Below are 12,991 nucleotides of genomic sequence, written 5' to 3'. Positions count from 1 at the left end.
GCCATCTAGGAAATTTCTCATAGATCAAGTATAGCCAGGATGTTCAATATCACTTTACTTTGACTGGAAGCTTTTGTTTTTGAAATTGTACATAGTAATAATATGTCATTGTATATGTCAGAAGGTTTTTATGGTACTAAAGGTTTGTTTTAGTTTATCAAGCATTAAACTTTTTAAAGAAAATTAAAAAAAAAAAAGAAAAAGGATTTTATGATACGTAAAATCTAAAGACTCATTTGGGTAAAGAATTGATTTCTTGGGCTGGGGAGATGGCTCAGTAGAATAAGAGCTTGCCTGGCAAGCACAAGGGCCTGAGTTCAGTCCCCGGTTCTGCTGAAAAAAAATTGATTTCCTTGCCTTTGCAAGATAATCTTTTTTTTTTTTTTTTTTGCTTTTTATTATGAATATTAACTTACATTATTTTTCAAATACTTTGCAGCTGGGCATGATAGCATGTACTGGTAATCTAAGCATTTAACCTAAGACAGGAGGATTGCCATGAGTTCAAGGCCAGACTGAATTACATAGCCATTGCCTTACCTACTGTGAAGACTTTTAAATGTAGTTTGAAGGAGAAGCTATTTTCAAAAAGTGTTTCTGTTTGCTTAGCCTTAAGCACTTCTTTACTTTTTTAAATACAGGTTTAACAGCATTGCGCAGTGATGAAGTGATTGATTTAATGATAAAAGAATATCCAGCCAAACATGCTGAGTATTCTGTTATTCTACAAGAAAAAGAACGTCAGCGCATTACAGATCATTATAAAGAGTATTCTGTAAGTATTTTGGAATAAAAGCAACTTTTATTTGGGATTAAGAGAATCTCATTTAGGGGCCAGGGAGATGGCTCAGTGGAATAAGTGCTTCCCTGGCAAGCACAAGGGCCTGAGTTCAATTCCTGGTTCCGCCAAAAAAAAAAAAAAAAAGAGAATCTCATTTTGTAAAGTTGTGTGTGACTTCTAACTGTAATATTTTTATTTCAGCAAATGCAACAGCAGAATACTCAGAAAGTTGAAGCCAGCAAAGTGCCTGAGTACATTAAGAAAGCTGCCAAAAAAGCAGCTGAATTTAACAGCAACCTAAATCGGGAGCGGATGGAAGAGCGAAGAGCCTACTTTGACCTGCAGACGCACGTAGGATGACTTAAATTTAATGCGCCCGAGTCTGGTGGCTGCTTGGTGCTGCACAAGGCCTCCCCCATTTGCTGTTACTGCTCTGGGGTGCACTGTGCTTCTCTCTTCCCCAGAAACTGCAGTTCCTTTTTAATGATGTATGAGAATAATGTATTTAACAGTGAGTGATACCCAGTGTACTTTCTGCTTTCTTCTTGCTGTTCTGGAGATCAGATTCAGGGCCTCACATGTGCTGGTGAGAGCACGCACACTGCGGTCCATCCCACCAGGTCTTGCCGAGCTGTCTGGGCTGGCCTGCCCCGTGCAGTCTCCCCCCTCCGCTTTCCAACTGTGTCCAGAGCTTTTTTTTTTTTTTTTTTTAAGGTCTCTTAATTTATCATTGTTATTTTACTGGATGACACCGCTTATAGCAAGGGCGACTCTGCACTCACTCTGTTCTCCCAGGAAGGTGTGGCTGCAGGTGCTGTTGTTGCCATTTCACAGGGGAAGATGCTGAGCCACAGAGAGGCTTAGTAGCAGTGTGACCCGGGCCCCACTGCTGTTGCTTGGTAGGCAGGCGATCCATTGCCTTTGTGTAGATGTTGTACCTGTCATGAACTAGCCCATTGCGGTATCATGTGGAATTAGTACCAGTCGCACTGCTAGGATGTAGCTCCCAATTTCAGTGTGCTGCTCTCCTGGGTGAGTGTGTGTGCGCAGTGGTGGAGCTCTTGTGAAGATTCTTTTCCTTAACCTTGATTCCTCGCATGGAGTCAGTTTTGTCTCTCTGTTAACACAGGTTATCCAAGTGCCTCAAGGGAAGTACAAAGTGTTACCGACAGAACGGACAAAGGTCAGTTCTTACCCAGTGGCTCTCATCCCCGGACAGTTCCAGGAGTACTACAAGAGGTATTCACCACATGTGGTTGTCATGGGTTTTGGAACCTTGGGTACTTGCCTCCCGGCACCGTAAGATGTGTAGGATTGTGTCAGTGCTATCTTCTCTGGTTCTATGGTGAGGAACACTCACCAGAATTTGGACACTTGCTGAGGAAGCCGGGGTACATGTCTCTGCCACTTGCTTTGGGTCTGTTACAGATAGAGGTGCCAGAGGTTGTGTGGCACTTGCAGGTCACAGTGTGGTCCATGGTCCAGCAGTGCTGGTGTCACTTGGAACCTTGTTGGAAATGCAGAGTCTCAGGCACAACTTGTACCCACTGCCGAAGTCTGATTGTAACAGTATAGTGATTCGCGATTCACGCGAAGGGTAGAGTGAGCAGCCCTGAGCAGGACTGCAGGGGAGGTGCAGGGGCAGCGTGGCTGACGTGGGTGCTGCATCTTGCTGATGTGGCCTGGCTGCTGCTGCTGAGTCACGAGTGCTGCTTATCTCCTACCCCTACCTCGCTGTAACCAAAAACAACCACACCAGACCAGATCAAACCAACAAACAAAAATCCAGGGCTTAAGGGTCATTATTTTTTAGTACTTTAGCTTCAGCTTTTTTTTTTTTTTTTTGAGATAGGGTCTCGCTGTGCGGTTCAGGCTGGCCTTATGCTCACTTTTGTAGCCCATAGTCTGGTCTTGAACTCGAAGAGAGCCTCCTGGCTCCACCTCCCGTGTGCTGGGATTACAGGCATGTGCTACCATGCCCAGTTTTAGCTTCAGCTTTAAACCTGACCCTGGAAACACATTTGTTGGACTAGAGAATATTCTGTAGAGAGTGATACCTACTATTTGAAAGTCACATTTTGAGCATGGCCAGATGTTTTTATTATATAAAATTTATGTGTTTCAGGTCAGCAGATGATTGAGAATCCTAACTTACTCTACCAACTCCTTTAATTCTGGGTGTCATCTCTTAGTGGAGGGCATTGTGGGTCCAGATCGTGTCCTAAGTGAGGCACCTCTGAAGGGAGGTGGCGGTGTGCTCTCAGATGGCTGCAGCATCAGACAGAGATGGCTGAGTGTTAGAGTACATGCTTCCAAAGTTGGTCTGAAATACTTGATTGAAAACAGTTTGACTTACGTTTTAAGGAGTGCCATGAACTGAGCAGCGCTGTGATTTCCATGCATTAGTTCTTTCTCTTGTCACGTCGGTTTTATGAGGTAGGCTGTCACCAGCCCTGTTGCAAGTGGAGGGATGCAGCTGGACAGGTAGCAGCCACCCCGGGCAGGCGGAAGTGGCTGGGAAGTGGCTGGGCGCGGGCGGCTGACTTGGCCCGCCTATTAGTGTACTGGGCTGTGTTGAGGTAGCTTACCCTTTTCGGCTGGCATTTTAGTGATTTTTTTCTTCACTGAGGTGAGAGTGCAAGGGAAGACAAGGCATTATCTTTTCAACAGTAAGAATCAAATGCATGTGTGGCAAGCACAAGAGCCTGAGTTCAATCCCCGGTTGTGCCAAAAAAAAAAAAAAAAAAAAAAAAAAAAAAAAATGCATATTCCACATGGCCAGTCTTGCGAAAAAATATTGTTTCTTCCTGCCTGGTAACCAGAATGAAAATTATCTCTAATCATTTTCTAAAGCATTTGGGATTGGGAAGCTTAAGGCTGCATTTGCAGCTCAAAGTAACTTGTTCACGTTTAGTAATCTCTGAATTTAGGTACTCGCCAGATGAACTGCGCTATTTGCCTCTGAACACAGCCCTGTACGAGCCCCCTCTGGACCCTGAACTCCCTGCACTGGACAGTGACGGTGACTCGGATGATGCTGAAGACGGGCGTGCTGAGGAGAGACGGAAGCACAAAGGCACCTCGGTAGGAGGGTTTGTCCTTCCAGGAGCCATTCCTTCTGTTTCAGTGTTGGCCAGCTGCTTTCGTGGAGTGGTAAATGGAACTGTGTCGCTGTACTCTTTTTGAGAAGGATAGTTGCTTACCATGTCCAGAAAGTTTTTCCTTTTTAATCTTTTATTGCTTTGGTACAGGGTCTCGCTGTGCAGCTTGCAGTTGTAGGGATACTCCTGGCTCAGCCTTCCCAGTGCTGGGATTATAGGTGTGTGCCACCACACCCAGTTTTGGTGGCTGGCACATTGTGCCTGGGGTTCTGGGGCTGGCATAGCTTGCAGTACTGGGGATCGAACCTGGGTCCTTGTGCTTGCTAGGCAGGTGCTTAGGCCGCCGAGCTATCTCTAGCTCCTTTTCCAGAAAGTGGTTTTTTTTTTTGGACCTGGGGATTGAACTCAGGTCCTTTTGCTTGCCAAGGAAAGGCTTATTCTACTGAGCCATCTCCCTGGCCCCTCCAGAAAGTTTTGATCGAGCAGTTTATTCATTGTGTGTATGGATGTGTGGAAGCTGTGCATGGCCTTTGGTAAGTTTTGTATTTACAGTGAGTCTTGGTAGTCAAGGAGACATTAGTTTATTGTGTTTCACCTAACTTTCTGAAAGTACAGTTTAAAATATTGAACAAAACAGACTCAATCTTTTGCTGCAGAGTAATGTGGTTTTTTTTTTTTTTTGTTCGTTTGTGCAGTACCAGGGAGTGATCTTGGAACTTGTACTTGCCAGGCAGGCACTTTTGATGCTGAGCTGTCTTCCTGGCCCTATTTTTCTTGTTTTGGGGAGTGTGTTACCTTGGGCTCCTGTTGCTTGATGCTAGGCTTTCTATAGGAAAACATACGTTATTAACGAGCTGTGCTAGCTGCTGGGTTTTTCTGTGTGACTTTTGGTGGTGCTGAAGATGCCTTGTGCGTTCTGGGCAAGTGCTCCCCACCATTGCGCCATGCCTCTCCCCTGCCTGACTTTTTCCTTTCACAGCCAAATGCGGTGGCAAGACAGTGGAGAGTTGGGGAAGGGTGTGGATGGGAAGAATGGCAGCCTGCTGCCTGGCGGTTCAGGGGTTCGGTGCTAGTGGGGACACAGTACTTGGTCTTCTAGCACACGTGTACTTTAGTGTTCCCACTGCAGACTTCACACTGTAGCCAGCCTGACCCCGAGGGCTTGCTACCAGAGGGGCATAATAGTTCCTTCTTGGCAACACTGTGGAAAATAAAATAGCCCACTAAGAATGTGGGAGTGGCGGCGTCCTTTGCCTCCTGCCAGGCTGCTGAGGGCAGCTCTGGAGAGCACTAGGTGATGAAATCACCTTCCGAGTATGGCCCAGAGCTGTGGAAAGAAATCCAGGGTTTTGGGGAACCATTTGACAGCATACCAGGACTTTTAATCTTCATGGAATTTGACTTAGCAAGTATGCTGGGAGAATTCATTCTTACAACTTAATGAATTGCTGGCAAAGAAATTAATAAGAAAAAAATGTTGATTTGGGTGTGAATGATGGAAGTTTTTATAGTGGAGATGCAGGTACATAGTAATGTCTGCAGTAGGTGATACTGTGTTACAGTTACAGGATAGACGGACCAAGAGTAGTTAGTGAAATTACATGTAGTACTTAAAACACAGAAACACAGCATCACCCACTTTTGTGTTTGAAACACTGAGGGCGCCTCCTAAGGTAGGTGGTTCGTGCGGGAGAGCAGGCACCTGCAGGGTCTGCGCTCACGCTCAGAAGCACCACCCCTGCCGCAGGGTGTACGTGCCCTTGCTGGGGGCCTGATGTGTACACATGTAAGTTTCTTTTTTTTTTTTTAAATATTTATTTTTATTTATTACATTTATTTATTGTGTGTGTGTGTGTGGCCAGCTCAGCCCACCAGGGGGCGGGGCTGGCTGGCATGTGGTGCTGGGGATCGAACTGCGGTCCCTGTGCTTTGCCAAGCTTGTTTCAAGTAGGTGCTTTAGACCACTGAGCCATCTCTCCAGCCCCACATGTAAGTTTCATAATTCATCTGAACACAAAATTGTGTCTCTGGTTTTCTAACTAGAAAACCTTAAGCTGTAAGGTTTAATTGAATGACTAGATACCAGGGTCTTAAGCCTATACTGTGTCCAGACTGTTGGAGACCTGCCTGGCTGTGCTTGTTTTGGGGTAGTTAACATTAGGTCAGCACACGTGTGTGTTTGAAGGACTTTAGTGACCTCTATTACCCAGTGAAAATAAATACACTTTTATAACAATAGAAAACAAATACACTCACTTGTGATGTGAAAAATGTTGAAGCTGAAGTAGGTAATTTTATTCTTGTTGACTTACATAAAAAATAAGTGGATGAAGGCATTTACTGGTAGAAATGGAATTAGCTTTAAACTTTAAGAACAAGTGCTTTTAATGTAACTTATTTTAGTCTCCACTAGAAACATATCTCTTACATTTAGAAAGATCTTTTTCAGTTGATTAATTTTAATACTTAGTTAGATCTGTGTGGATTCCAAGAAACTGTTGATTCTTGCCTCCCGTTCTCCAGGACAGTTCCTCAGGCAACGTGTCAGAAGGGGAAGGCCCTCCCGACGGCCAGGAGGACACCTTCCAGGGAAGACAGAAGTCGAAAGACAAAGCTGCCACTCCGAGAAAGGATGGCTCCAAGCGTTGCGTACTGTCCAAGTCAGTTCCTGGGTACAAGGTAGAAGAAAAAAGCCCCTGACCCAGCTTCTTTCCTGACCAGCCTCTCTCCCCGAACCGTGTTAACTCTGCACCTCACGATGTGGAGCTCCTGCTTGCTGCACCTCACTAGCTGTCCTGTGGTGCGCCCCTGTCCCTGCTTTCTTTTTGCTTTCTTTGGTGGCTTTCCTGTCACTTTTGGCTATGGGTTAGCTTCTGTTTTCTGTGTATGTACATTTTGAGTCTCCTTTCCTCTTTAATGATAACCAGGCAGGTATGAGTTTTTAAGACATTATTTCATGGGCAGAATTTAAAGTCGTGATTATCCGGTATTTTAGCTGTCTAGCGGTTGGTGTAGCTCAGTCTGTTGAGCCGTCCAGTGTGGGTGGACATGCTGTTATGCTAAGTTGCATTTCTTTAGTGCCTTTCAGTGAGAAAAAGTGAGTTTAATGGAAGGATTATTTGGTCTATCTGCTAAAGTCAGCTGATTCTGGAATAGAAAAGCCTGTTTACATTGTGGTGACTTTTAGCATAACCTTGGCAAATAGTCCACATAATTCTAGGACAAGGATTAAAGTACACCTGTTGTGATTTGATTATTCACAGAGTAAAACAGTAGGTTGTCAGTAACTAGCACTACCATGTTTCCTCTCTACCTGCTCTTTGCCTTTGAAAGGTTAGAAGAGAGGTGAGCAACCTTACTTGGTTGTTGGGATCGGAGAATATCATAAAAGGAATACACGTAGCTGCAGTTTTGTTTTGGGTGGCTAAGAGGAGAATGTAGTTCTTTTGATCTGCAGTGTATTAGGATGTGGACTTATTGTGATTATGAAGATGTACTACAGATTTACGTAGGGTGTTGAGAAAATTTTGCCAGGTGATCTCGTTCTGTCCTGTCTGTCAGCGTTATTGTGATATAACACATAAGAACAGTCTGAAGCGAACATTAGTCATTTGTCCCCACTGTAGGCAGAATTTTAAGTTTATTTACCTTTCTTTCATGAAAAACAAAAAATCTAAGAAAAATCCCTAGACCTAATGAATTAGCATATTCCATATTTTATTTGAGAATGGCTTTGTGTAGGATTTAAACATACATGTTTTGAAGCCTCTAGCAAGTAAATTTTGAGAGTCATTTAGTAAGGATTGCTTTTACAAGGGTAGCTCAGTAAGCTGCAGTGCTGTTGTTTTTAGCACTTAAGAGAACTTAATCTAATTTTTTTAAAGCTGAAGATTTAAATGAACGCATAGTAACTGGAAACACAAGAACTCCAAACATTGCATTTCAGAAATTTATCCTACACGGATGCACATGTGCTTTTCCTGGCCTAAGAGCTTCCAGTGAGAGCGCAGCTCCAAGCGCATGGTCTCATCTGCTCTTTGGCACTTAGCTCTTTCAGACAATAAACCTGTTTGATCATGGGTTAAAAAGTGAGCTTGTTTTTGTGATATTGAGGGTTGAATGTGGGCCTTGCCCATGTGAGGCACTTGCTCTGCCGCTGAGCTATGTCCCCCCCGCCCCCCTTTAAATCTCAAGACAGGGTCTTGCTAAATTGCCCAGGCTGGGCACATTAGCAGCCCTCCTGCCCTAGCCTACCAGGTAGCAGGGATTATAGGCATGCATGACCATGTGTAGATGAAAAGGAGAATGTTGATTTAGACGATTTAATACAGGCTGAAAATGAAGAATTAGCCATATTACCAGATTCACTATATAATAAATCATATAGCCTGACCTAATTGTTAATACTCAAGGGAGTCTGATATGCAAAATAAACATTCTATAATTTCCTGTGAACATTTTTATAACCTAGGTACTAAAGCTGTTTCAGGTAGTTCAAAGATGGTATCAGTATCTAGATGTTATACATTAATGTGAAAATATTTATTAAAAATTAACCTATTAAAGTATTCATAAGCCAAGATGTGCCTGAATATTAGGGTACCTCAAGCTGAAGCTTTCTCACATGCATCCCCCCCACCCAACACACTTTTAAAATAGAGTTAAAACAAATGATAATGTATCTGATGTTTTGTTTAATAAGATTCACTAGTGCTTGCCCTAAATTTGTAGGACAGTATTGTCTGGGTTATATTAACCTGAAATTAAAGCATATTGCTAGCATTCAGGCCTAAAATGTATAATTAAAATCTATGCTACGTTAATGGTACCATGAAGGTCTAACTTACCTTTCATTTGAGATGCTGAGAACTACTGGGATGAATATTCTAGCTTTGTCCTCAGCTCGGCTTTGGTGGTGGTGTAGTTTTCTGAAGTAGGGTAGTGTGTCAGTCAGACACAGGTAGGGCTGTTTCATTAAACATTGTTTTCCTGCCTCCTCCCTCCACGCTGCAGTCTGTGGGGGACAGAGAGCTCCCCACCTAGATTCTGTGAGGTCCTAGATGTAGGTACCTTGGCTGCTTGGAGAGCTCAGATACTGACGTGCCCAGGGCTTCTGAGTGCTGAGCTTCAGAGCCATGGTAGAAAGTGCTGCAAAGCTCTCTCCTTCTATTTCCTCTTTGTCAAGGTGAAGACTTAGTGGGTAAAGATAATTTTTAGGTTTAGCAAAACACTGATTTGAGCTTAGAAATAAATTTAGAATTTTTTTACTGTCCTTTTATTATAGGCATTGATGTATACTTTAATGATTGTAGAACTTGAATTGCTCTAGAATGTGAATGACTAGCCTTGTTTTGTTCCTTTTGACTTCTGTTTTACAAAGGAACTCTGAAGAGTTCTCATTTTAGAGTTTAATGTTGTGTGGTTACTTGAGTGAATGATAGTACTTACTAAGCCAGTATATAAGTTAAACTACAAGTATTAAATATGTAGATCTTTTATATTTAGCCCAGGCACGATAATCAGCAGATTTCTTAGTTTTAGGGGATTGAGAGGTAGATTTCTGCTATTACAGCAGTTAGAGATTTGATCATAATCCATTCAGGACTTGGATAATGAGAGTTAACATCCTAGTTTTTGTCGAGGCGGAGGAGCACACAGCGAGCCATGCACTTGGAATGTAGCAGTAAGAGCAGAGGGAAGCTGCACTGCAGGACTTAAGGTTTGAGCATGTGACTCTGTCTTTTGTTGGGAGCAGGGTATAATAATACCTGTAGGAGCTATAGAATAGTTAATGATGACATTTTATATGTATGTTTAACTTCCATGATATTTATTATTTTGTAGAGACATTTGTGATTGTTTAGCTATTGTTTTTATCATATTTATGTATAAGGTTGATTTTTTTAAATAAATAAGCCAAAAATTGTTTTTAAATGTCTCTGTCATCTTTTGCAAAGAAAGCTAATTTAAAAAATAAAAACTTGAAGTAAGAACAAATACTTTAGGCCTAACAGGTCTAGCAGTAAGACGTTTCAAAGCTGGAATACTTTACACAAAGTATTAGTGAGATTCTTCTTCGGTGCAGTAATTCAGAGAGACACAAGATGCATTTGGATGTGCTGAATAAAGCAGAAATGTAACAGTTCTACTTAAAATAACTCCTTTCCCAGTTCATATTGTATTCCCCTGCTCTCCTTTTCATTCTTAGCCCCACTTCCTTTCCTGTGTTTTTTGCCTACCAGTGATTACAAGAGTCAGCTGCTTTTCAAGTCAAGACTCTTGATTTCCCTGGGCTGGTAACTAGGTATCGGGCATTGTTTTCCTTTGTCCTTGTGTTGCCAAATTGTTTATAAAGTCCCAACACTGCCATATGCATTTTATAATCTGACTATATTTTTTCTTCTCTGAAAACTGTTTAGTATTTTATATCTTATAGCGAATCTTTGTATGACAGTGTGGGTTCTTCTGTTTTGATAGACATGAAAATGAATCCCACAAGTCATTTCCTACATTTATGCACATGATAATGTATAAGAAGACATTTTGCAGTTGAAAATGTTAGCACATTGTTTTAACTTAACTTTTATAGTTCAGTTTTACAGCTTTGGAAAATACCAGTTTTTAAACAAACTCAGTATCTAAACTGCTTAAAATTTAGGCTTACCTTATGTAGTGGTCATTTTATTCTTGGATTTTCTCTTCCAGTAGTGACATTTGACATTGTATTTCATTTGTCCTTCTGGTTCATTATACATACCTTACTACTCATGTAGGAAATAAAAAGACTGCTACATTTAATCTTATGCTATTAAAAGATTATGCTATTAATGAATTTCAAAATGAAATCTAAGGCTTTCAGCAGTAGTCCATTTGTAAGCAAACAAGTTCAATTAACATCTTTCAAAAAGGATCTCATTAGCAAGTTAAACATAAGGTAATGAAGTAACAGAATTCCTTTTGAACCCATAACAAGCTCTTCTGGCATGAATTTATAGCCCTCTTCTACCCTTCCAGCCAAAGGTCATTCCAAATGCTCTATGTGGAATTTGTCTGAAGGGTAAGGAGTCCAACAAGAAAGGAAAAGCTGAATCACTTATACACTGCTCCCAGTGTGATAACAGTGGTAAGTATGGAGAAGTCTTCTTAAGATTTTTAACCCTACCCTATTTGTTGCTTCACAACTAGAATTTATAGCTGTCAGCTAGATTTCCAAAGGACATCAGATATATAGGATAAGTTAAGGCAGAGACAAAAATCTATGTGTTTTCTTCTATTCTGTATTTTCCTGTCTTTGATAATTTAACATTATAGCCATTCCTGGGGAAATCCTAAAGCAAACTTGTATTTTATATGCCATATTAAGTTGAAGGTTCTTCTATGAAATGCTACTAATGTTGGTTTTGATTTAGGCCATCCTTCTTGCCTGGATATGAGCGCGGAGCTTGTTTCTATGATTAAGACCTACCCATGGCAGTGTATGGAATGTAAGACATGCATTGTATGTGGACAACCCCACCATGAAGAAGAAATGATGTTCTGTGATGTGTGTGACAGAGGTTATCATACTTTTTGTGTTGGCCTTGGTGCTATTCCATCAGGTAAAGATTAAACAACAAAAAGCACATTGTCTTTAAGAGCTACGACTCCCAGCACTTCTGTCTTTAAGGCTGCATAAGCACCGTAGTACATGAAGACATGGCCTAGAACTCCTGTTCACACGTGACTGAAGCTGCGCCTTTCAGGCCATGTCTACCTGCTTTTCATCTGTAGACGGTGCCACTAATGAACAAATGAGGTGTCCAAATGGCAGGCAGTTTTGTAGTTCATTGTGCAGCATCAATTTCTTTCAAAACTTTGACTTTATTTCTATACACCTTTATACATATTAAAACAAATCTCAAACTGAGGCAGTGGGACAGTTCCATATAACTTTAGAATGAAGACAGAATTAGAGTAAATAGGGGCTGGGGAGATGGCTCAGTGGAATAAGCACTTCCCTGGCAAGCACAGCGGCCTGAGTTCAATCCCTGGTTCCGCAAAAAAAAAAAAAAAAAAAAAGAGTAAATCACAGTAATTATTACACAGATAAGTACAATTTCTGAATTTATTTGCATAGTTAATACTATATAATACTCCATAAAATATATGCTTCGAACTAGTTTCTTGGGACTCCTCTAGAAACAAGCAACTTTATTCAGGGTTGTGTGGTAATTCAGATCAAATATGTAATATAGCTTATCATTGTGCTGTTAAAAACTTGAAGTTTTAAAGTGCTTTATCAGCACAGTACACCAGGACTTGAGAGATGGCTGGTTTTTTTTTTTTTTTTGCAGAACTGGAGATTGAACTCAGGCCCCACTGCGCTTGCCAGGCAAGCGCTTATTCTACTGAGCCATCTCCCCAGTTCCTAGAGAAATGGCTGTTAAGAGAGCTGACCAAAAGGCTGAACAAACGCAAACTCAGTGACAAGTTTTATATTAGGATTTGTATTATTGAGCTCATAAAGTAGGATAGTGTCTGAATTTTAGGGAGAGGATTACAGTAGTTTTAAAGGCTCCCATTATTATATAGCATTGCACCCCCTTGCCCTGCACCGAATTGTACTCAGCATTGTTTGCGTGGAATACTGGATGTTCACATTTTCTCCATGTAAGGAACTTAGCAGTACTTTTCCTCCAAATATCTGCCAGGGATTACCATTAGTAACAGCTAAGAGTTTAAACAGCTTAATAATTGATCCTATAAAAATAAAATTCCACTCTATATTAACTAACAATTTTTCTCCTAGGTCGCTGGATTTGTGACTGTTGTCAGCGAGCTCCCCCAACACCCAGGAAAGTGGGCAGAAGGGGTAAAAACAGCAAAGAGGGATAATATAGTTTTTTTGACCCAAATGTTACATATGCACTGAAGTGAAATATTTGGTGCCAATTTATTTACATTTTCATTTTTATGCCAATAAAAGATTTTTGAAATTATCTATGAGCTTAAAATTCTACAAGTTGATTTATTTCACTTTGAACTACTCTTCCCCTTAAGCCTATTTCCAGGCAGAGAAATAGTTGATCTTTCAAAGGAATTTTATCTCATAAATGTTTTGAACTTAAAG

The 12,991-nt window shown here is 41.2% G+C and overlaps 1 protein-coding gene across 2 annotated transcripts in view; it reads left to right on the top strand.

Moving 5' to 3' along the window:
* Phf10 (PHD finger protein 10) overlaps positions 1-12,860 on the top strand; it is a 21,793-nt gene extending 8,933 nt beyond the window's left edge. For both annotated transcript variants that reach the window (XM_004628286.2, XM_004628285.3), the window contains exons 5-12: positions 642-775; positions 983-1,132; positions 1,911-2,020; positions 3,712-3,865; positions 6,406-6,561; positions 10,897-11,005; positions 11,292-11,480; positions 12,671-12,860. In XM_004628286.2, the coding sequence (XP_004628343.1) occupies positions 642-775; positions 983-1,132; positions 1,911-2,020; positions 3,712-3,865; positions 6,406-6,561; positions 10,897-11,005; positions 11,292-11,480; positions 12,671-12,756 (1,088 nt within the window). In that variant the 3' untranslated portion in view covers positions 12,757-12,860. The remainder of the gene's footprint in view (positions 1-641; positions 776-982; positions 1,133-1,910; positions 2,021-3,711; positions 3,866-6,405; positions 6,562-10,896; positions 11,006-11,291; positions 11,481-12,670) is intronic.
* Positions 12,861-12,991: the final 131 nt, after the last annotated feature.

This window comes from Octodon degus, unplaced genomic scaffold (genome assembly GCF_000260255.1).
Source record: "Octodon degus isolate 3935 unplaced genomic scaffold, OctDeg1.0 scaffold00022, whole genome shotgun sequence".
Taxonomy (NCBI): Eukaryota; Metazoa; Chordata; class Mammalia; order Rodentia; family Octodontidae; genus Octodon; species Octodon degus.
This window is presented reverse-complemented; position numbering and strand designations above follow the sequence as displayed.